The 24,215-nt window shown below is 37.4% G+C and overlaps 1 protein-coding gene and 1 long non-coding RNA gene across 2 annotated transcripts in view; one reads left to right on the top strand and one right to left on the bottom strand.

Annotated features, from left to right (window-relative positions):
• Positions 1-24,215, bottom strand: part of LOC113678263 (uncharacterized) — an 86,524-nt gene that overhangs the window by 48,664 nt on the left and 13,645 nt on the right. The window lies entirely within an intron of this gene.
• Positions 15,160-17,235, top strand: LOC113672105 (GFP-like fluorescent chromoprotein amFP486). The gene is made up of 4 exons (XM_089191448.1): positions 15,160-15,242; positions 15,856-16,061; positions 16,485-16,702; positions 17,113-17,235. Exons 1-4 carry the CDS (start codon positions 15,160-15,162, stop codon positions 17,233-17,235), a joined length of 630 nt encoding a protein of 209 aa, XP_089047574.1.

The raw sequence follows: 24,215 nt of genomic DNA, 5'->3' as shown, positions 1-24,215 counted from the left end.
ATGACAAAATATGATAAGCTTACACGTTCATTCGTGCATTTATGGACAAGCTATTATTAACTGATGAACGAATTTCAGAAACTTCCAAACATGAGCGGAGAGCGCGCTAACAATTCGGTTCGTAAGCACATTGTTCACATTTAAAGCAAGTATCGCACGAATGATTGACCAGTTCTGGATAAGATAGAATGAAATATGACAGTAGTGAGGACAGAAATTGTGTGTGATGCTTGAGAACAAGTAAAACTAGCCGCTTCTGCTTATTGAGGTGTGGAAAAAGGAAAAGAAGCTTAAACTGTGCTGAAACCGCTCACAACATCAATTCTGAAGGCCACAAAGGCGTTTCGGGAAAAGACTGCTGGCATTTAATCGAAATTCATCTCAGCTGTCCGGCACAATTGAGATACATGGTTGACTACCAAATGATCATATGATCGTAACAAGCGATCGGGACTGCCCAGAACTCTATTATCTGTTCTCTGCTTATAAATTTGATGGAAAGTTCAGTTCCACTGGGTATTCGCAACTGCAGGCAATTTTGATTTGTATCTGTAAGGGCAAACCGCAACCAATTAGAGTCCATCGAGAACCCACATGGGAGCTCTAGTGCGACCCTAGTAATTTATGCCATTAAGTAAGTATATTCTTTTATATGCCATTCTGCGCCATGATCTGAGAGGCACAGGTTTTAATCGTGTCGAACTCTAATTTTATCAATCCTCTTCTCTGAAATTGCTAAAAAATTACAGCTCACCTGTGAGAATTATTGCTGTACTTGATTTTAGTGTAAGGTTATAACGTTTGAAGAGCATGTTTTGGGTGTGGCATAGCAATTTGCGTTCGGTCGATTTACCTTATTCTTTGTTACCGCGGTTGATTCGACTCTCTTTGCTTAGTTTCAAGAATTCACCAACCTACTTTGAAAGAGACATGTTTAGGATAAGCTGCTTGATTTTCAAACCTGGATTACGAGTTGAGATAGTCTGTTGTAGCTCACTCCGTCGCCGACCAAGTTGAAATGACTGGAGTGTTAAGGTGGATTTACTTTAACCATTTCACTCCCAAGATCTCATTAGTAATTCCCCTTACTGTCTACCATACAATTCTTGTGATGTTAGTTTAAAGAATTTATTATTGAATCAACTAATAATCCCCTAATTGATATTTTTCTTTATTCTCATCACTTGTCTGCTTGATATTGTATTAATACTGTAAGGAGAAATTCCGTCTCGGTCACTATAGGAGTTAAAGGTTAAAAGCTAGGATAGAACAAATAAACGCTCCTTGCTCTTCATAATGTCACTTGAACCATCGTGTGATATTTAACAGTTGGTTCCCGCTTTAGTGCGCGTTTAAGAGCAATAGTCTGTAACTTTCGAATTTTTTCAAAAAATCGCGGCCACTTAATTAACCCCACCGATTTGGCTGAAGTTCGGTATGAGGGCTAATTTTAGAGTCCTTACCACGAATAGTTCTAGTTGTTTTTGCTAGGCAAAAAAATGGTAACGCCGGCCGCAAGGTTCTAAATTGGGCCCATGGCTTTTTGTATTGATGATAAATGATTTAGATGCAACACACCACATTTATGGAAATTTGTTGATGACACGACAGCATCCGTAGTAGTGCCGAAAAGGAATGCTAGAAATGCACAGAGTGTAGATAACCAGGTTATTAAGTGATCCCATACAAATAGAATAGAACTCAACCCTGTTGAGTGCAAGGAGTTTCGAATATCGTTTGCCTGGAATCCAGTTGAACTGAATGCGGTTGTTATCGACAGAAAAGAAATACAAGTTGTAAGTACCGCTTACTGTTTTTCTTTTTCTTTGAATTTTGTAAGCGCCGATCAAGATGGGAGCCGTTTATGTTCGTACTTGCCGCTTTGTTTCGCTTTTGAACTTGTTTTACGTCTTACCATTTTACATGGTATGGCAACCTATAGGCCTCTGCTACCCAATATTGACCAAGTTCAACGCAAAGACATCTTTTATCAAGAATAACCAAGAACTAAAGTTTCGGAGGCGGCCTATTTCAGTTTGGTACAAACATGGTCCGACCTGTTTGGTTTTGCCAAAAGATTTAACTGTCCACATGGATGTTGAGCTAAGTCCTGGTCCCTTGCAGAAGAAACCAATTTATTTGCTAACCTTCCTACCTACGGTTTCTGGCCTGGTCTCGTATCCAGGTAATAAACTGTTGTCTACGAATAATGCTGACACCCGCCATGTTGGAATTTGTGGTTCCCACTATTCAGACGTCTTCCATCGATTTTCTCACTGGCCTTGTTCATCCCCATCATCATTAACTTACAGGAGATGCTGCGCTGGCCATCGAGTCAGAGAAAGGGAAGTTAGAAATATTCACAGAATTGAATCCCTGGTTTCTTACCCACGCGCTAGTCGAGGAAGCGATAATTTGCATAAAGGATCCATTTCAAATAACCTCTACTTCATCACACCTGTGAACACAAACAATCACGTATCTTCTAACGTTACTTCGACGAATTCGTCCCTTTATACAAATTCGCTCGTTGATCCGCCTTCAATTCTAAACTTTGCGGTCTTCAATTAAAGATCTGTTCGGAACAAGATTGAGAGCATCATTGACCACGTCGTTGAAAATGACATCGGCCTCTGCAACGTTACCGAGACCTGGTTAAATGACGCTGACTCCGTCAGTATTGCTCAGTTATCTGTGGCTGGCTATTTCTTCAAGAATTTTCCTAGACAATCGCACAGCCGTGGTGGTGGTACTGGGATTCTGTTTCGAAACTCTCTCAAAATTTCATTAGTAGATGGGAAGGAAAACGAGTCATTGAATTTTCGTAGTGGACTGTTAAATTGTACGATCGCTCTATGAGATATGTGATAGTGTATCGACATCCATATTCTTCGTTACACCCCGTTTCAACCTCTGTTTTTTTCGATGAATTCTCTCAGTTTTTAGAGAATGTTGTTATGTGTCCCGAGGCCCTTGTTATCTCTGGAGACTTCAGCCTTCATTTAGATGACCTCCGTGACAATGACACCAAGAAATTTGAGGATTTACTGGAAACGTTCAATCTTTCGCAACACGTTTCGGGTGCGACTCATTTATCGGGTCAGACCTTAGATTTAATTGTTACTCGTTCCTCAGATGATATTGTTCTTGCTTCCCCTAAAACTACTTTTCCCATCTCTGATCATTTTATTATTCAGTGTCCTATTGGTTTCTCACGACCAGCTTTGTCATGCAAAAAACTGACTTTTCGAAAACTCAAAAATATTGATATTGCTACGTTCTCAGCTGATATTGCCTCTTCTATGCTTTGTGCAAACGTACACTGGGACAACATTGATGCACTCTCCGACTGCTTTAACAAGATTCTTACTGACATACTGGATAAGTTTGCCCGCTTAAAACAAGGACTATGGTTAATCGTCGAAAGGTCCCATGGTTTCATGATGAGATTAAAAAACTCAGGTGTCAACGTCGTCGTCTTGAAAAGAGAGCCGTGAAAACTGACCTCCCTGGTGACTGGAATAATTACCACAACTTTCGTAATCAGTACTTTGCATTTCTTAAATCTGCGCGTGTGAATTATTATTCAAACTTAATTGATCAGTGTGCGGGTGAATCTCGCAAGTTATTTCGTGTGGTTAATTCTTCGTGTAGGGAACCACTTGATACAGCTATTCCAGAGCACACTGACCCCACCACAGTGGCGTCCACTGTGAAAAAAATGTCCCTCTCCCTTTACTCCACTCCGGCTTCCGTAAGTATCACTCGACAGAAACTGCTCTATTAAAGGTTCAAAAGGACATCTTAATGCGTATGGATAATAAAGAAGTGACACTTCTAGTACCCTTGGACCCTAGTGCTGCTTTTGACACCACTGAATATTCCATTCTTCTGAATATCTTGCAACAGGATTTTGGAGCCTTCGGGACTGCTTTAAATTGGTCGGACTCATTTTTGTCCGGTCGCAAACAACGTATACTTGTTGGTGATAAGACTTCTGATGACTTTAATCTGAACTGTGGAGTCCCCCAGGGTAGCTTTATGGGGCCTATTTTATTCAATCTCTACTTCTCCTGCCTCTTCAATATTATTTCTCAGCATCTCCCTTCTGTCCATGGTTATGCTGACGACACCCGGATTTACCTCTCTTTCCGACCTTGCTCCATCCATTCCGAAATTAACGCTCTCTCTGCGATTGAGATGTGTATTGCTAATGTTCGTTCTTGGTTTATTTCTAATCGTTTAATGATTAACGACGCAAAAACTGAGTTTCTAATTACTGGTACTCGCCAACAACGTGAAAAAACATCTATTGAATCTATTATTATTATCGGTGACACCCTCATGAAATCTTTAGAGATCGTCCGGAACCTTGCATTGGGTCCTGGTTCGATGCCCGTATGCGAATGAACGTTCACATAAGCAAGATTTGTAGCAAGGCTTTTCACGGATTATACAACATAAGACAGATCAGAAAATTCCTTACTGTTCAATCGACTAAGACACTATTCCACGACTTCATATCCTCACACCTTGATTACTGTAACGCACTTCTCTTCGGTCTACCTAAATATCAACTCGATCGCTTACAGAAAGTTCAGAATGCTGCGGCTAGAGTGATTTTTGAGCCTACATTGGCTCCCAAAAACGTTCAGAATTCAGTTTAAATTGCTCCTCTTTGTTTACAGGTCATTACGCAACCAAAGTCCTCCCTCCCTCCCCCCCTGAAACCAGCTACTAATTATGCTCTTCGTTCGTCTGCTCAATCTCTTCTGTTCGTTCCAAAAGCCAACTGCTCTTCTCTTGGGGATCATTAACTATAAGAACAAGTAGTAGCCTCGCCATTTTTAAAAAGCAACTTAAAACATTTCTATTTAGGAAAGCTTTTAGTTTGTTTCAATAGTTCTTATGTTTATTGCCTTTGAATATTGTAATTTTTAATTACTATAGAACTTTAACTTATGTAAGGCGCTTCTGAATATTGTTTATAGTTTAAGCGCTATATAAATTCCTTATCATTACCGCCAAGTTGCTGGGACTTACTGTAAGCGCTAACCTAACTTGGAATGCACACATTGAAGAAGTAGTTAGGAAAGCTAATAAGCGATTGTATGTCCTAGTGCAGCTTAAACGCGCGAAATTATCGCTAGCAAATCTATACCTGCGTTCAGTCCGTGGTCGATTATGCCGTTCGAGTATTTTAGAACGCCCTGCCGCAATTTCTCATCAACGAGCTTGTTCGTCACAAATGGTGAAACAGAGAATTAACTAGAATTAACTAGTTAATTCTCTGTTTCACCATTTGTGTTCCCAGTGCTACGCGGCACAACATTCATATGTACCCTCAAAAGATTTTTTCTTTGCCTCGTGTGGTTCCCTGTTTCCCTTTATTAGGGCTAACGCCCTGTGGGTTATTCATGGGTTTAAATAGCACTTTAATTTACACTTCAGAGTTAATTCTCTGTTTCACCATTTGTGTTCCCAGTGCTACGCGGCACAACATTCATATGTACCCTCTCTTTTAAACATAGTTAGCATCTATATTATACTTTAGTCAATATTGTAACTTTTACAAATGTGAGTATGTAAACAATTGCGTAATTCAGCCTATGGGCTGCAATGTGAATTTAATAGACACGTACCTACTATCCAAGTCTGCCCATCCTTGCCCGCCAACATAGCTCATCGAAGGGCCGGTATTTTTATGATTTCAACTCGAGTCCTTTTGTAAAGATTTCCCAACATCTCTTGAAATGAATAAAAATATCTACCCTTTTTCTTAAAATTTATTGGAATATAAGTGTGGGAAGTGACAGATTATAATGACAGGTTATCTCAACGTTCGAAGTTAAACAGGGTAAGAGTGTAATCTTAGATTTTTTTGCAAATTGTAGTGATTTATGCCGCTTAGCGGTGGCGACAAGTAGGTGCGCCATGTATATTTCATAGTCGCTATCGGGTAAATTTTGCTGGACTTTGAGTTCGTCTCAAGATAGAACAACAAAAATACACAAGGAAATTTTTACAGAAACTTTATAACATCCTTTTGTCTTTTAAAAGCTTGAAGCTCAGTAGATTCTGTCATATCGGTCATTGTTAAAACTGTCTTTGTTTTGATGCTACTTTTCGACATAGGAAAAGTATGTCGGACAAAAATATTCACCAAAAAATAAATATTTCTTTGCCAGCTTCAATAATGACAAGGGATTAAGTTTAGATGATGAAACAAAGGATTATGTTGACAGAAATACCATAGGTCAAGTATATTCGTCACATGAGGTCACACAACTCGGGTAATATTCACAGTGGAAATTTGCATATTTGAGCGGTCGAACAAAAAAAAATCATTTCTCGAAAATTAATATAAATTTTTACAAAAAAACTACACCACAATTATCAGAACATATTGGGCTGCAAAAAATAAAAGTAGGAGTGAAAGCAAATTTTGGGTGACTTGCCGCTGTTTGTCTGATGCATGCTGACATTAGCTCTTAAGTTCTTATTCAAGTTCATGTTCGAGTACTTCCTATTCAAGTACCAGAGGGGCCAACCCTGAGGGGCAGACAAGGGAGTGGATGAAACATCATTCTCACTCACTTAAATTCTTTTAGTACGAAGTGTCATTCTCTCTCACTGGCTGGACTATGCTATAAAAGAAAAGAAAAAGAAAAGAGTTGATGGCGCACGTTAATAAACCAAAATCAGCACAGCGTAGTGAAACGAAAAATTCCAGCGCAAAATGACCGGGCGGCCACAAATCCAACGCAGAATCTAAGTACATATACAGTAGTTTCATTTCAATTCACTACAAGCTCAATCTTCCCCGTGCAACTGACGCTAAGCCACAGTTTGCTTCAAAAATGTCCAGTTTAGAGGTTTCTAACAGCCCGCGTCCACATCGACCTTGACACACCACCGTTGAAAACCATCCAGGTAACCTTGCCTCCTTTTTAAACTGAGCCTCGCCGAGGACGCCACTGTAACTTGGCACCTGTGGTGCTAAGGCAATTTCTTCATGCCAAGTTACATTGGGGTCCCCGGCGAGGGAGATATTGCGCTGGAATTTTTCGTTTCTCAGATCGGTTGTTCGGAAATGGAGTGTTCAGCCTTGCGCTTTTCTAGCGTACGTTGAAAACCTCAAAATGGACAATTCGCTAAAATGCGTTCTTTTCATCAAAGTAAGCGGTCAGATAACAAGTAATACGCTGTGGAAGTAACGTGAGGAATTTGTTTTGAGAATTTGACGTATTTCTTTCATTCCTTAGAGCGGTCGTAAATATTCCCATACAAACTCTTATAATTCCGCCATGACTGTTATCGCGCAAGATGATCATCTCACAGCTGGAGCTTGGGCTGCCTGTGGGCTGACTGGAAATAAAAGCTGTGGATGCCATCAAAGACAATTTGGTTTACGCAAACAGTTCAACGACTTTTTCGAGACCAGTTGGTCCGAAGGAAAAGAGACTCGACTCGGAATGTGAGATATCTCTAAGCCGCTGGTAAGCTGGAAGGCGTTCAGAGGCAAGCCCCAGAGCCAATCTGGTCACTGAAGGTCTTCAATTTCGATAGAACGCTTGAGAATAAAGGCGAGCCTGTACTCCGTTATCTCAAAAATGGACCAAAGCGTGAGTTTGTCGGAGAAGAATTTCAGATTGTTCTTCCTGGAACTAAGTTATCTCTTGAAGAAATTTGTTGATTTTAAAAACACTAATAAGAAATGAGTTTCTCAATAGACCCAAGCAATCCTAATGAGTTAATTCATCAACTGATAAAGACATGAACAATAAAAAGATCGTCAATCTTGCCTATCAAAATAACCACAAAGACGTTGCTGTGGCGGCAGCGACCATCGAGGAATACAGGACGTGTCGCGAATCGGTGGGGGGCGTAGTTTACGGAGAACCAAAGAACCAAACTTGAAGACGGTGATAGACGAATTTATTGAGTCGACGAGGACGGTTCGATAATGCTCGTAAACTGAAGACAACGATTACAAAATACAACTAAATATAAAGCTAAATAAACTAAAAACAAAAGGGTCACGAAGGAAAACTACTCTAAAGATATTTGGGGGCGGAACCCAATTCGCATAACAACAATTCTTCATTGAAATAATCATACTCCACGCATGAGAAGTAACAAGACTAAAATGAAATATGAGAGGACTTAACGAACCAAAACATGCTTGAAAATAATACAACTGATACTTTGAAATAGATAAGATTATAAACTTGAAACGCTTCGAACGGACTACTTATTAACATATGCACGAGGGAAATAAAAACAAAAGGCTTGAATTAGAAATGGATCGTGTAATCACTAGATTAATCAATTGTAACTACATTAGAATAAAAAAAGAAACAAAACACTCACATATCTGACCCACACAGCGAAAATACTAAAAGGAAAGGCGTCAGTCAACGTGAACTTGATGGCGAACTTAAAGCATTTCTTACTCCTAAATGAACTTAGTACTTCTAATTGAACTTTGGCCGAGGCCGCGTGAACTTAAACTTGCGCAATACCATAATGCTTAGCGAAAAAAATAAATGAATGAAAGAAATAAAAACAAAGTGCGTGAACTAAAGAAAATAAAATAAACAATCTTAACAGTTGCAGACAAGAAGCATGTTGATGAAAAAACGGAAACAATTGATCTATACTCTTTTTTGTTAGAGCATGCCCCTAGAAATCTCTTTAGTAAGACATTCATCAAAGAAAGAGTAACGTGACGGTATTACACATACCACAACATATTGGACTACTTCATTGTAATAACTTCAGTGTCACTGCTTTCGATCAATCAGGATTGAACAAACACGCAACACAAAAAAAAAAAAAATTTCACCCAGATAAAAAATATAATCTTCAATAAAAAATAGAGGACACTTTTTCTTTCTTGATGGAAATAGGTATTTTTATCTTCTTTTATCCCTAATCCTAAAATTCTAAATGTCTTTAGTGCTATCAAGATATATAAGAGAAGTTTAAATGGAACAACAATATATACAAGAAACTACTTGGTTGGAAATGCAAGTCAAAATTGTTTTTTCTTTCTCTTGATAAAAATGGAGATGTTGTTATTGGTGGAACGGTAGTACTAAAATCAAGACCATATATACCATTCACGGTTGTTGGAGAAAACACAAAATCATTCAGAGTACAAAGAAAAGACTTAAAGTTTGTTTCTATTGATGTTAAGCCTTCAGCAGGATTCAAAAGGAAAACAAACCCAACAGAAAGGAGGAAAGTGGAACATTGTTGCTGTCGCTAGAATATGGATAGTGATGGCGATGCTGTAGCAAATTCTTCTTTTTTTCTGGTGTTATGGGAAAACGTCTCTTAACTTTAGTGCAGGAGGAATTACTTATAATAATTATGTATGGACTATGAATCGCACAAGTGATGTTGTGATGAAGTAAAGGCATGGAATCTTCGCACAAACAGTTAAGACTCCGACGGCACGACAAGATAATCGTTAAAGAGGATTATATTCACACCCTCTTCAGAACTCATTAGTGAGACAATGTTTATATTATTCATCTGTGAAAAATTCAAGTTGCCTTGAAATTAAGATTCTCTCTAAAATGCGCAAGAAACTTTTTTTTTTTTAATCAAAGTTGATTTCAAGGTTGACTTGAAACCGAGGTTAAATTTAATGAATTGCCTTAAAAATCAAGGTTGTTTTTAAAATGCGTCGCCCTTTTCTAACTACTAGGAAGCTTTGGAACTCTAACTTGCAGTGGCCTTATTGGCACTTAGTTCGCAGGAAAAGGGCAGCAAGGTAGGAAGGGATGGACAGTTGCGTTTTATCCCTTGCTCTATCACTAACTCACTTCCTCTATCACTACCTCACTTCCTGTATCAATTAGAAAAGAAGGAGGTCATTGTTTTCAGGTCAAAGTTTTCGGGTCTTAGTTTTCAGGTCAAAGTTTTCAGGTCTTTGGTTTAAGGTCTTCGTTTTTGCGACAAGCCGGAACTGTGTTGACAAATTGAATTCATGTTTCAACTTTATTGCAAATACAAAGTACATGTTAATTTACATGAAATTATGTAGATATTCTAGCCCGTGATTAGAAAAGTAACATGCGATTGGCCGTGTAGATCGTTGATCTAACCTCGACAGTAAACACAATTACGGTGTCTGGTACATAGAATGAATTCCGTTGCATCTTTTTTTAAACCATATTTTACTTCTTTCTGGGTTGCAATTAGAGAGGGGTAAAAAAAGTGGCGCGGACACGATGCAGAAGCGTGGGCATGATGCACGACTTTCTTTTTTTTTATCTTGAAAATAATACGAAGTTCGTACTGTGTTCTTCTTAAATAGGTCAGTGCCTTTATGAGTTCAAGTCTTACTTGCATCCCATTTTAATAAGAAATGCCTACCGTAGAAGTAAAGGTCTTGAGTTTAAAGCTTGGTAATTGAGTAGAAAGTCACGGTCGCTAAGTTTTCCTTTTTCAAAAAAATTAACTTGGGTAGGGCATTTGAACATAATCTTGGCCCCATAAACATAAAATTCGTCTCAGTACCTACTCTAGCCCACGTTTCTCAAAGAAGTATCAACGACGTTTAAGCTCCATACTGATGATGCTTTATATCCTGAGTACACCGTACATAGGATATGCACTCGCTCGAAGCGATGGTACGTGCGAAACTATCCTCAGCAAACCTCGAGGAGCCACGCTGGACTAATATCATTCTAGACCATTTTCCTCATGCAAGGTTACAAAGAACTGGAAAAAACTGAAGGAAGACAGGAAAATAATTACTGAAATAATAAGTCTGGCGTTCTTTCAAAACGAGAACTTTTCTAATCTTGCATCTAAATGATGCCAACAATTTAATGTGCGTTCTAAATAAAAAAAAAATTTCAATTTTCACACTTATTGCGGACAACTTTGTAAAAGAAGTATGAAGGAAAGTAGATTAATAATAATAAAAAAAAAAAAAAAAAACACTGACCTTCTCCAAACAGGATCCCCAAATAAAGCAATAAATTTCCACTCCCAGACTCAAGAATAAACTTAATTTGTGATTACCCGTGCATTCCCACGAGGTCAAGTTGATGTCTATCTCAAACCGCATTCCGTTTTGTGTGTACAGCCACTGCTAGAGTATATTACGTTGGTATTTAAGGCTTAATTTTGATATAAATGCCAATTCGTCTTGGGGACTTGCCAAAAGGTTAGGTTTTTATTATGCTGTAAACTTGAGGAAATGGTAAATCATCATGTTAGAAAACATGACAAATTTGCATATCTGCGAAGCCGGTTGCGCGACAAGTAAGTATCGTTAATATTAAGTTTGCAGTGACTTTATTCAAATAAATTAAATGACTAGCTGCTATCACCAACAGTATATCAGAATTGGTGAGAATGTTTCTTTTACAAAATCCTTCGTTCTCAAAACGGTGAGTGGAATAAACTCTGAGCGTAATTGCACGTGGCTTGTTTACATTCAATGAATAACCAAAAATCATGCAACAAATTTGCTTAAAAATCAATACGTGTATGTTAAATCAAAAATATATTCATTGTATTGGGGAACTTTCTGGGCGATAAATGTTCCTTAACCGTTTTCTTCTGATCGGAGAATTGATATAAGAGCTTCTAGGACCAAGTCCCATATACAGCCGGGTCATTACGGGTTGATTTTTTTTTCCTTGACCGTCTCATTTCCTTCATTTTTTTTTTATTTATATGATCTGTTCATCTTTGAACAAAAGTTGTTCATAGTAAATGGTAACCTCTGAATGGAGGTAACACTGGTTTACTAAGTTGGGGTAAATTTTTCATTGCTCGAGGCGGCCTAGAGCTATCTTAGAACGTTGGGATCATATGTTGCTAAAACCAGATATTTGCCTAATATTTTTTAATAAATGTTAATAGGAAGGGAAGATCGTTTCATGGATATCACGAGATTTTGAGAAATCTTTACCATACGATTCGAGTTGAATTCAAAAGATCACCTTCGATCCGCCATTTTGGCGGGCTATTATGGGCAGACCAAGTGCACTTTTCCCTTTTCTGCCAAGCAAAAATAACCGGAACTTTTTCGTCTCCATTTCGTGATTAAGACCCTAAAGCAAGAATTCATGCAAAATTTAGCCAAATCGAAGGAATGAAGTGGCTGACAAAAGTTCGCAAGTTACAGACTACCGCATTGAAGTAGCCAAAGCTAATTTCGTCGCTTGAAAGAGCGTCATTCATTCATTGTTTTCGAATGGCAGACGAAAGTTCGAAAGCTTCAGACTATCTCATTTAAGTGTCCAAAGCTAATTTCGTCGCTTAAAAGAGCTTCATTCATTCATTGTTTTCGAATAGATTCTCATTAAGCATGTTTAATATTCATTTTGAGCGCCAAAGGGTATGTCTCGATCGCTACAGAAAGAAAACAAGCTTAAAAGTTTTAACGCCTTGCGGCCGAATTCTACGGAAACTTTTCAGCAAAGTGAAACTGCACGCGTTATCTTATATACGCACGGCCACCATGGTGGCTCATTAGGACGTTTCGGACTTACGCGCACCCGCCTTACAACGTGGCCTAGACTTTGTTAGCGCAGTCTAACTTGAAAAACTAAGATAAAAAGTCATAAGCATTAAAAAAAAATAAAGATAAACACTATGTTTTCTACAACATTCTTCGTGGGAACTACTTGATTTCGTAAATTTTAATTCCTATTAAAATAAAATAGAAGTTTTAAATTTTGTAACATTAAAGTAATTATTCGATTCCTTCCTCTTAGATTTTAGACTGTTTATAACAATTTGTTGGCTAGTAATCCGTTTTGTCAAACAAAGGCGCACTGGTGGATGTTATCAACAAATGTCAATTCTTCTTTTAATTGAAATACCACTTGAATGAGGTTCTATCTAATTGGTCAAAGTTTTGTCGAGGTCATGGTCAAAAAAAAAAAAAAAAAAAGCAGTGACCCTCGAGGGCAGCACACGGACACAAATGATTACATAATCGGCTAATTTGGTTTTTGTTAAACTGAGTCGAAAACGTGACTTGGCTGAGGAAGGACTAACACACGAAACGGTTTCTGTAGAGTGGTTCTTGGGTTAAAATATAAAAAAAATTAAAAAATATATCAAATAGCTTAATTAGAGAAAGAGCCCTAGTGAAGCAAGAGGTCCACTAACGGCAACGAATATTGCATCTACGTCCACGAAATTAGCTGCTCTTTAGCAGTGAAAACGATATAGGCAACTCTGGTACTTGCGGCATTTAAATGAAAACAACTCTCTGCAAAGTCAATGGTAGAGACTAATTACAACGTTATATATTTGCCATTATCAGTTTTTGCCACATGCGGGATTGTGACTCCAGACTGCAGAAACACTCTTCATGCGTTTGAAAGGTTAATTTCATATTATCGTTTGAAGAAATATCAAGGAAATACAGTTAACTTTCAAGAAGAAGTACCTCAACAGAATTTGGGAAAAATACTGAATTTTCAGGAGTTCACGGTATCTAGTTTTTTTCCCTATCCGCCTTCCTCTCAGCACAGGTCGACCACACTTTGTGTTCGTGGTTGATAATTGTTGACAATCTATGAGGTTTATCAATAAAGCTCTGAAAATTTCATATCTAAATTACATTTCGGTCTGAATATCTCAATAGAGTTAAATGAAACGTTAACCGACGAACTTTTAATTTTTTTTAAGTTTTAAGCCTTCGAAGGCCGTTTATAGCATGCAGGCCGTTTCAAATCCGACCAAAAGTAGTTTCGTTAAAAGACGCTTCATACGGCCCATGATGGCTAAAAAATATATACAAATCCACAGATAAACATATCATTTAATGTTATTGAGATCTTCAGACCTGAAATGTAATTTAGATATGAAATTTTAAGGGCTTTATTCATAACCTTCATATATTTTGTTGGTCTCATGTCAACAATTATTAACCACAAACAAATGGTGTGGACTGCCTGTGCTGAGAGGAAGGCGGATGGGGCAAAAAACTAGACACCATGAACTCTTAAAAATTCAGTATTTTCCCCAAATTTTGTTGAGGTACTTTTTCTTGAAAGTTAACTATATTTCCTCAATATTTCTTCAAACGATAAAGTGAGATTAACCTTTGAAACACGTGCAGCGTGTTTCTGCAATCTTGAGTCAGAGTGCCACACGTGGCAGAACTGATTATGCTAAACGTATCACGTTGCAATTAGTTCTACCTTTGACTTTGCAGACAATTGTTTTCATTTCACGGTCACAAGTACCAGAGTGGAGTAAATCGTTTTCATTGCTAAAGAGTAGCTAATTTCGTGGACGTAGCAGTAACATTAGTTGCCATTAGTGGACCTCTTGCTTTATCAGGGCTCTTTCTTTAATTAAGCTAATTGATATTTACCGTTATGAACTGAGTTGATAATGTGAATTTTCACCCATGAGCCATTCTGAAGAAGACGTTTCGAGTGTTAGTCCTTCGTCAGCCGAGTCACGTTTTCAACTCAGTTTAACAAAAACCAGATCATCTGATTAAGTAATCATTTGTGTACGTGTATTGCCCTAGAGGGTCTCTGCTTCTTTTTCACACCTTAACTGCAACAAAGCATTAACTAATTAAATAGTGCTTTATCCAAGTGGTTTTTTAATTCAAATAAGAAAGGCAATTTGTTTACAGCATCCATTAGAGTGTCTCTGCTTGACATACCATGTTTATAACAAAGAAATATGAAATGACCCACAAAGACAAAATAAATAAAAAAAATATGGTGATAAACTTAATTATGCTGATATGACTTTTCTAGTAACGATAAGTCAAATGAATAAAATAGAAAATAATAATAATAATATAAGAATTCATGCCTTTGGCTGCGAAAATAAAAGTGTGTTTCCTTGTTATATTTCAAAATGCTTCTTTTAAATTTATTAAGGCAATTCTTAAAAAAACAAAAGCTCTTGTCTAAATTTATGAAAAAAAGAAAACTATAGAAATCATAATGTCAGAAGAAGATATTATACTTTATAACAAGACAAATTGTTGTCATTTATGCTTGAAGGGAATTCCACATAAAAACTAAAGAGTCAGGATGGCCGATATATGATATAATCAGCGATATCAGCGTTGATATGGCGTAAGCTATATCGTAATAGTAGAAATCGTTTCTTTGCTTTTTACTTATTCGGGTCATTCCAAAAGACATGAATATGAAATTTGAAACGAAGGGTAATGTCAACGGACATTGCTTTGAGGTCGAGGTTGAAGGTAATGGAAGACCTTACGAGTAAGTATCTCCTAAAAAGACAGACCACGATGGATAATTTATTGGAATTTATTTGTCAACAAGGAGTTGAATAAGATCACAGTCTTCAGATAAAGGCCTGATATCAAAGTATCAATGATTTTGGGAAATAATAAAAAATGAGTAAATACTTTTTTGAAAAGCAAAGTGAACAAGATCAAACATTCATAAAAAGACTTTAAATCATAACCTTTGATCTTGTTTTTATTCGAGTTTGTGAATTACCTACAGTCTATGACAGCGACTTTTTCGTCTGCTTCCATAATCAGGCGAGATGTAAAGGCTACTGCAGAGCTCAGTCACAGCTAAATTCATATGCGATGCAAATTACCAACAGTCTCTGACATCGACTTCTTCATCTGCTGCCAGAACCAAGCGAAGTGTGAAGCTTTTTTAAATTATCGTATAAAATCTCAGTCACAGCTATTTGCCATACTTTAATTTCTCACCACTTAACATGAAAGGTTATGCAGCATTTTACTAAAGTTTGAATTATCATGTGCATCAAATATTTGGTTCTTCCTAATTTTCGTGTATTTCAGGCCATACATGAGCCATTTCTGAATACAATTTCCAATATATCATCTTATTTTAGAGGAATACAGAAATCCACTTTTTGTGTCACCAAGGGAGGACCTTTCTTTTCTTCCTTTGACCCACTGTCGAAAGTGTTCAAATATGGAAACAGATGCTTTGCTAAGTATCCTGCTGGCATGCCTGACTATTTCAAACAAGTATTTCCTGCTGGAATGTCCTTTGAGAGGACAGTTACATATGAGTATGGAGGAGTTGCCACAGCTAGTGGGCACTTTAGGTATAAAAGTGATGATTAGTATAGGATTGACATAATACTCATTGAAAGAAATCTTCAAGGTCATTTTTTACACGGAGAAGGGAAGCCCTTTTTGAAGTGTAACTTAGTTGTGATTCTCCCTAGAACGCTAACTGTCTAGCTACAGGGGAGCAAACCTACACAAAAAGCGTAGTGACCACAGAATATGCAAACTAATGCATTTTTATACAGACATTTGTGAGTAAATGGTTTCAGTTTGAAAAACTTCGCAGCGTAAATGACAAAATCTAAAAAAAAAAGGCGTTAACGCATTATACTACAGAGCTCATTACACTCTAGCTATGTGACACAGTTAAACGGGTAATTTTACATATTTTTATTGATATCTCAAATTTCCTTTGTTCAACAGTACTGAAGGCAATTTATTTAAGCACATATCCATGTTTATGGCGTTAACTTCCCCGCTAACGGACCCGTAATGGGAGAGAGGACAATTGGCTGGGACCCGTCCTTTCAGAAAATGACCGTCTCCAACAACATATCGAGAGGTGATGTGACTATGTTCCTACAACTCAAAGGAGGCGGTTATTACAGTTGCCAGTTTCACACTTCTTACAAGTACATATTCTGTTTCTGTAACAGCTCCAACGTTGGAATATCATTCCTTTTGAGTATTTGGATCTCATCTTCTGTGTTTTACGGGATAAAAACAACCGAAGAGAACGCTGAGATAAAAAGGGCCTTGAGAGAACGGCTTTATACTAATTTCCCGTGTCAATGAATTTTTTGGGATCGAATAAGATTCTTCACAAGATACTAAAGGTTATCTATTGTAATATCCTTTAAAGCTTAAAATATTTCCTTCCCTGCATTTGTTAGTAAAATATGTTCAGGGTGATGGAAAAATAATCATTATTGACACAAGTAATTGCTGAACTTCACTGTACCAAAAACCAAGTTCAAAAGCATCGATGTTAATAAAACAAGTTAAAATCCAATACTGATAGGGACGTTAAACACATATCTTGTATTTTTATAAGTATTTTTTTCTTTACACAGAACAAAGGAGCGGTCACACTGCCTCCGAACCACGTCGTAGAACATCACATTGTGAGGACCGACATTGAAGACAGAAAGGTCCTGCTGGAAGAAACTGCTGTGGCTCATGTTAACCCTTTGTAACTGTGGTGGAAGTGTTTTAACCTTCTTACTTTTGACGTCATTGCAACACGAATCAGGTCAGTTGAAAAATAAAAAAAATTAAAAAAAAAAAACAAAAACATTGATATGATGAACTGTGAAGTGTCATCCTCTCGATTCGTACAGCCATAAATACTCCCTTAGACTTAAAAATGGGTACAAATAAGTTTTAGATTGGTTCAAAAGTTCAGTTTTTTCACGACTACCTTCACTTACGAATCATGCAAGTAACTACTTGCAACTCTTTCCGAACAATTGTCCTTCTCCGTAACTAATGGGCATTGAGCGAGTCATTTGGTCATCATAATCAGACACTATAAAATTGTGACATGACTTTTGAGATATGGTGACTTTAGCACAAAAATAAACATCTCAGAATCTACAGAGTGATTTACATTGACTGAAATCCCTGATTAAAGCAACTGATTTACATTTCTATTTTCGATTCGTGATGGTAAATTTCAGAATATATCATTAAATCCTATACTTTCCCTAGTCAGTTCCTACCTCTGTAATGCAAGCTTAAACCGAATGGAAAGAGTTAGATACCCTTGAATACCCAAAATACCAAAGAGAAAATACTGAGGAAGCCAAGTAGAAGCTCCTATTCCCTTTTTTTTTTTACATTCAGATCGTTTACGCAAAAAAAGCAACGGTTAGGAAGTGAAAGCAATGTAAACAAGATCGCTAAAAACGATTTTAAGACTGCTCAGAATGTAACTCAGATAGCACTTTTCCTTTGCATCTTTATTGGAATCCCCTGGATTAAAGGGTATATACGAACTCGAAATGTGTACTGCAATTGGTTGGCGAAAAGTATGCTACACGAGTACATGTCGAAGTGATTTTTGACCGGGCACCCTGCAAATACGGACACGAAATTGTGGTATCAGGGGGAAGCAGTGCCACAAGAATAAGCGCTGGCTCTATCTTTTCCACTACATGCGAGCATCTATGGGAGTGGAAATATAGTATAGGCAGCAATATTCCTTGCTTTTTCCCGGGATCGGGCGAAAAAATCCCCTACTTTCAGCCGACCTCCACAACACTTACCAAGTAGACTGAATGTTTCAGAAGTGAAGAGAACTTTTCAGCAGTATTCGTCTTCTTTGGGTTAACCTTACATTGTCTCCTGCTTGCTAAAAGTTAAAAGATAACTCCTTAAATGTGTTTTGATCCGACCGAGTGCATTTGAATGGGCTTGACCGCAAAACTGTTTCCTAATGAAAGAGACGGTCAACGATCTCATGTCATTTGAAGAAAAATTTGAAAATAACTGATCTGTTATTCTTGTCTTATTTTTCTCTGACCCGATTCAACACACATTGAATAATATTTCTACTTGGATCAACCGAGAGGGTTCACTAGAGCACTTACATTAAGTGCGGAAAAAATAATGGCATTGGGCTTTTCAAAACTGTTTTGACGAAATAGTTATTAGTTCTGTTATTTTATTGCACAAAGTGTCAAAGCTACACATCCTAAAATTCTTCCCTAGCTAAAAGAAAAAGAGAAAGGGAACAATTTCACGCTACTTTAAAAGATAGTTGAAAAAAACTGATTAATTTTTTCTACTTATTCATCTAGGTCTGTAACCAGATTTCATATAAGCTGAGGAAGACTTCTTCGGTGAAAAGAATGATTTTCTATCACACAGATTATTCAAACTACGCACCATAAAACTTTGATTACTCAAGAACAATGAAAGCGATCGTTTATTTTAAGCTAAAAACTCGTAATATGTTGAGTTAAGTCGCCTGCTTTTATAAAAAAACTGATTGAAGCATCGCAAAAAAAGGCAGAGTTCATAAATCAAAAAAGAACATTTGTGATCCTCCACGCGAAAAACGGGAATAAGGCACTCTAAGCGTCTTATCAATGCCATGGATATACTCATATTTAATAGGCAAACAAATACTGCCACGGCAGCTTTTGTGTGGCATGCTCAAGCCTTTGTCCCAACTAGTGTGCTAGATGTCACGCTCCATGTGCGATATGACACTCGTGCGAAAAGATGTGCGTGCGATATGGTACGCGTGTCTAACGGATAACAAAAGTGAGTGTGCAAAGAGATAGACAAATCTTCAATGCTTTTTTAGGAACTATCATAACCGCTGACCGGTTCAAGGGAGTTAGCCATTTTGTGTTTACGTTCTTGTTACGTTCGAGGAAATATGTATTTCTCCATCTACGTTGGATCGGGTCTCTACTTACCGCTTTATCATTGTAAGTTAGCTATCTTACATTGCATATCATCTCTAAGTATATGCATCGTTTTTAAGGACTGTATTTTAGTATAGTTCGGTTGTTAGTTGTATCGTGGGACTCCTTCATCGTTGTACAATAATTAAAACCGTGTCAAGCAACGAGGAGTGTATTTCTTCAGTGTCTTTTGTTTCAGAGGCTTGGGGTGGACGTACCTCTAACAAATTTCGTTCAGAGAACTGTGGAATGTTATACAAATTATTACCAGGAGACACATTTGTGGCAGACAGAGGTTTTACTATCTCTGAAAGTATGGTGCTAGGATAAAGCAAACTCATGTTTTTTCAATTCATGTTTGCAAAGGGAAAGGCTCAACTGGATCCAGTTTATGTGGGGCAATCACCGGGAATTGCCAATGTGAGGATTCACGTTGAGAGAGTTATAGGACTCCTGAGACGGAAGTATATATTTCTGAAGACTTCGAGAATAATTTGGGCTTTGAACACGTGTTGTTACTGCAAACACTTTTGAATGATGTACCAGGTACTTTAGTCATCGCGGAAATGAAAAAGTCAAATTCATCTCCAAATATGTCAACGACAGACTTGGTAAGATCGACTTTATGAGGAAACAAGTCTAACCAGTATAATGTGCCAAGAACAAATTCTCTAGCAGAAATTATTTATGTACTCTCGTAATACGCTGGTAAAACAAATCCTTATTAACCTGGACTAGAGCGGAGTAGAGAGTGCAAATAAAGTGAAACATAGCCGATATATGAAGTTTTGTAGTAGGACAAAATGTTGACAAATAACGTTGAGATGTAATTGCCACAATGAATACCCATTTTTTCAAGAAATATTCAGCTATTTTCAAAATTGTTATTTGCTTAATACAGAGTGACCAATTTTTAATGCCCATATTATGTTGATTTTTATACTAAGGCTTCATACTTTATTATTTTTATTTCAGTTTTGGTCATAATGTTTTTTTATTATCTTACCTGACTTCTCTGCAACTTTTTTTTTTTTCACCCTATCAAGTTTGTAAACATTTTATTTTGTCTTTTCAGACCCTACAAACAATTTTTTTCAATATATCTCATACCCCCCACCAGAAAAACAGTGGTCCGTCCATTACTCAAAACCATTTGAATTCATTCCTCGAACATTTAGGTGCCAGGATCAATTAAGAACGGCTGTTTCAATTTGGAACGGCTGAGGAAGGAATCTTGCTAGACTTTGCCGAAGGCTTCATAATTTGGCCATGGCTGAGATGCCGAACTTATTATGTGTCGAGGTTTATGTATAAATCTTTATATTAGAGTGATTTTGCAACAGGATGGGGGAACGCGCCCCATAGTCTGGACATGACTCTATTTCGACTTCCGGTGTTGACGTTGCCGTTCTCCCCAACAAGTACCGGACGTCATTTAGCTGCTCTTCCCTTCGCGATCAAAACACCTGGGATTTGCGTAAATTGTGCACTTGGATACGAGATAATGCTATCTGGGAGGATTTCAGAAGTCCTTTTCAGGATAACCGCGTCCCTTTCTTTGTTTTATTAAATGTATTTATGAAAATTTACCGCTGCATTTAAGCTGGACTTCCGAAAGTTTCTGAAATTGAAAGACGATCGTGAACAGGCGATCCAAGATTTCTGTTAGTGGAGAGAGTTAGGGAGCCAAGAAATGTCGTAAAGTTGAATGCACGCCAAGGAGAAAATTTCAAATATGTATTCAATGCGTGATACCGGCGAAGACGCATTTGGCATTAATATTAGAGTGCAATTTTAAAAAATTACCCACGGTGCTAAAAAAATAAGAAAATGACAACTTACGATTTGTGGCCAACTGTGTTCTTGAATTGAATCCTCACTAACATTAACAGCGTCAGCAAAACCGACTAACATGGTGTATGGAAACACAGCAGTTACATATTTATCTCTTATAACTGCGATTTCCTTTTAGAAGAAAATCCTATATTACGAAATCTTTGAGGGTATTAAGTGTAGCAGTAGCAGCGTCAGCAAAACCGACTAACATGGTATATGGAAACACAGCAGTTACATATTTATCTCTTATAACTGCGATTTCCTTTTAGAAGAAAATCCTATATTACGAAATCTTTGAGGGTATTAAGCAGCCCACAAGAACAAAGGGAACTGTCACAAAGTGCTGTTTCCGGCTCATCTTAGGAATGCGCAGTTCCTTAACAGCTAATTGCTACATCGAAACGAGTCAGGTGGTCATCCATTTAGTAACTAGATGTACGACACATATACTCACCGCAGTTATATAATCAAAGTGCTCTGTGAGCAAACTCGTGAATTGACACATGATTTTTTAGATTATGTTTAATGTTATCTGGTTTAGGGAATTTTGTGGTTGATTGTCATATCTAGAGTACGAGCAGTAGTTCAGTGTTCGCTAATGTAGCAAAGAAACAAAGTAACGTTGGGATAAGAAGGCATTACCATTGAAATGATCATGCTATTACATTTGACAAGGTGGATGATGTCATGTGTTTTAAACGTCTATCATTTTTGTTTCTGGTTTAAGAGAAAAGGTTGGAAGTAAATGTGGGTGAAAAGTGAGATTTACTGTCTTTCGTTGTAAATATTAGAAAATCAAGGCAATTCTGTCTTAATGAAAACATTAACGATTCCCTCTTTATCAAAAGAGACAAACGGGAACGAGTTTTGAGTGATATAACTAAGCTAAGCCTGCCACCGTCATTTTGGATCTCCGCCTGGGTAGATTTAAGTCACGTGCTAGGCAACGTGTAATCAATAACAAGATAGAATTTCATTTCAGGCCTATTTACCAATTTTGTGGTGTGTAACTTTCGCATTTTAGTACGTTGTATGAATGTTGAATCTTCAAATTGTCTTGAAACTTAAAAGAAAATTGTTCTTTTAAAATTCACTGAAAATCGGTAGCTAAAACTGTTTGTTTAGGTGTTATTTGATTTTCATGTTAACTTGTTATTTCGTCAGTCGCCGGCATCTTTTGTTGCTTCACACAGGAAAAACACACGCGACGAAACGTAATGATCAATTTTGTCCTCAATCTCACGCTATAACAGAAAAAGCTTTTGAACATCTGTAAACTCCGAGCACTTCGCAGTAAGTGATATTTTCAATGAATCTTCGGATTGTTTTCAAGTTCAAGGATTGTAAATTACAATTTTATGAAAAATGAAGGTTGTTCTGTTATTTCAGTGTGAATCCTTGCATGCCTGCCAGTCGCTGGCGCCGCTTGTTGAAACTAAAACGTAAAAAAAAAAACTCTTTAAAGATTATAATTGGCTTCTTTTTCACCCCACCACTATTCTTAGCAACAAAGGTCGCCATTTCGTCTTTTTATTGCTCGCCAAAAACTATCAAATGCTCTCAAAAGCCTAAAATCTAAAAAAAGTTTACAGGAATCGACCAATCGAGCGAGCGAGCGAGCGAGCGAATGCCATTCCCCACATCGTAACTCGCTCTTGCGCATGCGCGCAATTCACGAGTTAAAAAGGAAGGATCTAAAGATTAATATATCGTTAGCACGTTCATGTTTAAACTGGGAGGCGAAGATAGGAAAAGGAAGCCTGATAAGCGTTAAATTTTACACGAAAGCTATTTCGGATATAATTTTTGTGGGAACAAAAATAGCCTATTTCAAATCCCGTAATCTGCATATTCTCTTGCCATTATGCTTTTTCTGTAGTTTTGTTCTCCTGTAGTTAGACAGGAAGCGTTCTCGGGAGAATCACAACTCAGTTACACATAAAAAAGGGCGCTCCCTGCTCCGTGTAAAGAAAATGACCTTGAAGTTTTCTTTTAAAAAGTATTTCCTCAATCCCAAACTAAACATCACTTTTATACCTAGTACGTCCACTGGCTGTGGCAACGCCTCCATCCTCGAGTGTAAATGTCCTTTCATACGACATTCCAGCTGAAAATGCTTCCCTGCAATAGTTGGGCATGTCGGCAGAGTATTTAGTGAAGCATCTGTTTCCATATTTGTACGCTGACGACAGTATGCCAAAGGAAAATGGAAGGGGTCCTCCCTTGGTGACCCTGAAAGTTGACCTCTGTATTCCTCTAAAATAAGATGATAAGAGTGTTAAAATCTATTTTCAAAAACGGCTCATGTATCACCCGAAATACACGAAAATTAGGGAGGACCAAATATTTTATGCTCATGATAATTCAAACATAAGTAAAATACTGCATAACCTTTCATGTTACTTGTAAGAAATTAAAGTATTGCAGATGAATTTAGGCGTGACTGAGCTTTACAGTAGCCTTTACACCTCGCCTGTTTCTGGAAGCAGATGAAGAAGTCGATGTCAAAGACCCTAGGTAATTTGCAAATTCGAATAAAAACAAGCTTATAGTTTATGACTGAAAATCTTTTTATGAATCTCTGATCTTGTTCACTTTGCTTTTCAAAAAAAAATTGAATCTCTTTTTGATAAAGTCAAAAAATCATTAGTACCGTGATATCAGACCCTGATTTGACGACAGCGGCATGATCATATTCGACTCTGTGGCTAAAATAAATCTTAATGCATTGTAATGAAATAATTCGTTGTGGTCTCTCTTGCACTTACTCGTAAGGCAGTCCTTTCCCTTCTACATCGATCCCAAAGTAATGTCCACTGACACTTCCTTTCATTTCAAATTTCATCTTCATGTCTTTTAGAATGACTTGAATAAGTAAAAAGGAAAGAAACTATTATTTTCTACTGACACCAATATTTCAAAGA

This window comes from Pocillopora damicornis, chromosome 2 (assembly GCF_964200805.1).
Source record: "Pocillopora damicornis chromosome 2, jaPocDami1.2, whole genome shotgun sequence".
In the NCBI taxonomy this organism is placed as follows: Eukaryota; Metazoa; Cnidaria; class Anthozoa; order Scleractinia; family Pocilloporidae; genus Pocillopora; species Pocillopora damicornis.
This window is presented reverse-complemented; position numbering and strand designations above follow the sequence as displayed.

Coding starts and splice junctions, on each gene's coding strand:
- LOC113672105 (XM_089191448.1), top strand. CDS start 15,160: ATGAATATGAAATTTGAAACGAAGGGTAATGTCAACGGACATTGCTTT. Junction 15,243..15,855: donor GGTAATGGAAGACCTTACGA/GTAAGTATCTCC, acceptor ATCTTATTTTAG/AGGAATACAGAAATCCACTT. Junction 16,703..17,112: donor GTTTCTGTAACAGCTCCAAC/GTTGGAATATCA, acceptor TTCTTTACACAG/AACAAAGGAGCGGTCACACT.